Raw genomic sequence first — 3,726 nt, forward strand, 5'->3', positions numbered from 1 at the left:
TTCTCCTTTTCTGCTTCCGGAAGACCTGGCGCACCTCTTCTTCGCTTATGAAAGGTTCATATTCTGGTTTTGGGAGTCCCCAAACAACAGGTTGACATGCATGCAAGGTCAAAAAACACTTTCATTTTCTTATAATATGCATTTATTTTTACCTTATTTGCTGAATGACTCCCAAACGATTCGCTCAACGATTCAAACCCCTCCTTTGCGTGACGCTAATCTGCGGTGATTGGTCGATTTCATTTCCATTTCATAAAGCAGCGTTTGTGAGCACAGTGCTGCTTTGTGTCGTTACCGGGGAAACAGTTATTTTTACTACTCCAAAAGTGGCACCTAGTGGCAAATAATTAATTTGCATTTTCATTCAAACCAACGCGAAAATCAAGTTTTCCCAGGTCTGCGCGCGCAACAAGTGGGCGTGCAATATGCTAATGTTTCATGTTGACGTCAACATGAAACGGCTTGGGATTCGTTTTAAAAACGACTAATTTAAATGATTCAGAGTCGACTCTTTCTTTTGAGAGACTAACTTTATACATGGTGCACTTTCAGATTTAAAACTTTGCAGGATGTTTTCATTCACTTAGAGTTGTGTTACACACTGCATGAAAGGTCATTTTCAAAAATCCATATAGGGGCACTTTAATATTTTTGTGGAAACCCTGATAGCATTTTTTCAGGATTCTTTAATGAATAGACAGTTTAACAAAAAACTTAATTTATTTGAAATAGAAAGCTTTTGACATTATGAATGTCGGTACTCTCCCTTTTATCTATTTAATGCATCCTTGCCTAATAAAATTATACATTTTATCTGCTTTACAATACAAGACTACAGAAGAGGAGGTGCAGCTGTCTGCAAACATCTTCATTTTGTGGAGTGAACTTTTTAAAGAGTCTAGACGGGTTGACCGCAGCTTGGCAAAAGTAAAAAAGACCTTTGCAGAGGTAGTACCGATCATTTACCAATAAAGTTAAATTCCTGTAGAGAAGCAACATATTGTGATCTTTGATTTCTAAATGTTCCAATTCCAATGTTCCAATCAGATCACTCTAAACCAGATTGAGGAGTATAAACAGGAGCTCTCCATATTTGCAGAGAGCTTCAACATGCATGGGCCTGGAGCCGTGGGAGATGATCTAGAGAAAGGCAAGAGTACTATCCTGATGGGTTTTGTTTTTCATATCTTACCATCCTAGTATTACATAACTTTTGTTTTTGTACTCTTTAGGTTTGAAGATCATGGCTACCTATGAGACGGAGCTGGATAGGGTAGAGGCAAGCCGTCAGGAACTGGCTAAAGCTGAGAAACTGTTCAACCTGCCCATCACTATGTACCCAGAGCTTCTCAGTGTACAAAAGGAGATGAAGGGCCTGAGACAGATTTATGAGATTTATAAAAGCCAGAAGGTTAGAATGACAATTCATTATGTACATTTTGACTCACTATGTTGTTCAAATGTTCTGAGGAGTTGTGACACCAGTGTGTGTATATTCATCAGGGGGCTAAGGCAGAGTGGTCACAGACCCTTTGGGTGAATCTGGACATAAAGCTCCTGCAGGAAGGTATAGAGGGACTTATCAAGAGCTTGCGGAAGCTGCCAAAGGATGTGAGAGCTCTTCCTGTATCTTTCTTCCTGGAGGGCCGCATGAAGGAATTTAAAGAGTCAATCCCTCTCCTCTTGGACCTAAAAAATGAGGCTCTCAGGAACAGGTAAATACTTTAAAGATTTTGTTTTACAATGTTTCAACTTAAAGTAACATGTCTCTGCCTTAAGGGATCTTCAAAAAGTTAGCTTAATCTAAGATAAACACTAGCTATTTTTATATGCATTATGAGACTCAAGTGCTCACTTGGTTTCTGCAGGCACTGGAAAGATCTAATGGAGAGGACAGGCACCAGCTTTGAGATGAACCCAAACACTTTCACTCTGGAGAACATGTTCTCCATGGAGCTGCACAAATATGGCAACGTCATCAGTGAAATCGTCACCTCAGCTGTGAAGGAGCTCGGCATTGAGAAGGTTAGAAATCTCATTAATAATTAAATTCAGCTGCACTACTTATTATAGCAATGGTTTGAATTTCAACACAAATATCAAAGGGATATTCCACCTAAATATTTTGTCATTGTTTACACGCCCTCAGGTCATTCCAAACCCATGCATTCCTTTCTTCTTTGGAACATAAAAGAAGATAGTATAGAAAGAAAAATGTTGATAACCAAACAATGACTGCCTTTTTATTTTTATCCATACAATATACCGTAAGTCAATGGGAACTGAAACTGCTTATCAACATTCTTCTAAATATCCTCTTTTATGCTCCACAGAAGAAAGAGATGCACATAGTTTTAGAACAACATGAGGGTAAATAAATGTAAATGATGAGAGATTACAGAGTATGCTTGTGTGCATTTTTACAGGGAGTTAAAGAAGTGGAGGCAACTTGGGAAACTATGAAATTTAGTGTGCAGCGGTTTTTAAAAGGCACACAGGAGCATGGTTTCATTCTTGGTGTTGTGGACGACATCCTTCAGCGCCTGGATGATGATGCCATGAACCTGCAGAGTATGGCAGGCAGCCACTATGTTGGTCCCTTCCTGGCCACTGTACAGCAGTGGGAGAAGAATCTATCACTCATCAGTGAGATTATTGAGGTCAGTGGAAACCATCACTGCCAACAACAACTTGACTTTAAAACTGCACTGGCTCACGTTCATATTTCTTTACTTTTATTCTGAAATGTGTAGGTATGGATGTTAGTACAGCAAAAATGGATGTACCTGGAAAGCATCTTCATTGGAGGTGACATTCGCACTCAGCTACCTGAGGAAGCCAAAAAATTTGACAATATTGACAAAATGTTCAAAAAAGTAAGGTTCTGCACCAACAACAAATACGTAACCCTGTTTTTGAAAAGAATGTAAATCCCTTCTCCTCTTTTGAATACCACCAGATAATGACTGACACAGTGAAGGACCCTGGCATTAAGAGATGCTGTCTGGTTCCAAATCGTCTGGCCGATCTGCAGAACCTAAGCGATGGTTTGGAGAGGTGTCAAAAGAGTCTTAATGATTATCTTGATTCCAAGCGGAACGCTTTCCCACGTTTTTTCTTCATTTCTGACGATGAGCTGCTCAGTATTCTGGGCAGCAGTGAGCCTACTTGTGTGCAGGAGCACATGATCAAGGTACTTTTGTGTACTAAAGAAAAGCATCACTTTAAAGTCGGCGTGAAGTAAATATTCACCCTAACTGTTTTGTAAATGCAGCTTGTTGATCTTTTTGGGAATGATTCCCATGCATTTCATTTTTAAAATTCCAGTAAAATGCAGACTTCCTAGTGGCATCAGTGCTGCATTACGCAAAAGCAATCAAGTTACCCCTGCCATTACCATTACCGTTGTACTATTCACAGTCAACCTTGATTAGTTTCCATGAGCTAAAGTGTCAGAAAATGTGAACTACAGGGATATAACAAATACAATTTGGCCAGTCATATGAGCTCAAAAAGTTTGTTAAACTGTGCGTGTTGACCCATTCCAAGTACAATAAAATAATAATAAAAAAATAGACAACTTACTATTATTTAAAGGGATACTCCACCCCAAAATGAAAATTTTGTCATTAATCAATTACCCCGTGTCGTTCCAAACCCCTAAAAGCTTAGTTTGTCTTCGGAACACAATTTAAGATATTTTGGATGAAAACCGGGAGGCTTGTG

The 3,726-nt window shown here is 39.1% G+C and overlaps 1 protein-coding gene across 1 annotated transcript in view; it reads left to right on the top strand.

Moving 5' to 3' along the window:
• Positions 1-3,726, top strand: part of dnah10 (dynein axonemal heavy chain 10) — a 33,697-nt gene that overhangs the window by 8,969 nt on the left and 21,002 nt on the right. Inside the window, 8 exon segments of the mRNA XM_016477512.1 lie at positions 832-948; positions 1,048-1,150; positions 1,233-1,411; positions 1,504-1,715; positions 1,869-2,025; positions 2,427-2,660; positions 2,754-2,876; positions 2,960-3,193. Of these exon segments, the coding sequence (XP_016332998.1) occupies positions 832-948; positions 1,048-1,150; positions 1,233-1,411; positions 1,504-1,715; positions 1,869-2,025; positions 2,427-2,660; positions 2,754-2,876; positions 2,960-3,193 (1,359 nt within the window).

This window comes from Sinocyclocheilus anshuiensis, unplaced genomic scaffold (genome assembly GCF_001515605.1).
Source record: "Sinocyclocheilus anshuiensis isolate Anshui unplaced genomic scaffold, SAMN03320099.WGS_v1.1 scaffold1495, whole genome shotgun sequence".
In the NCBI taxonomy this organism is placed as follows: domain Eukaryota; kingdom Metazoa; phylum Chordata; class Actinopteri; order Cypriniformes; family Cyprinidae; genus Sinocyclocheilus; species Sinocyclocheilus anshuiensis.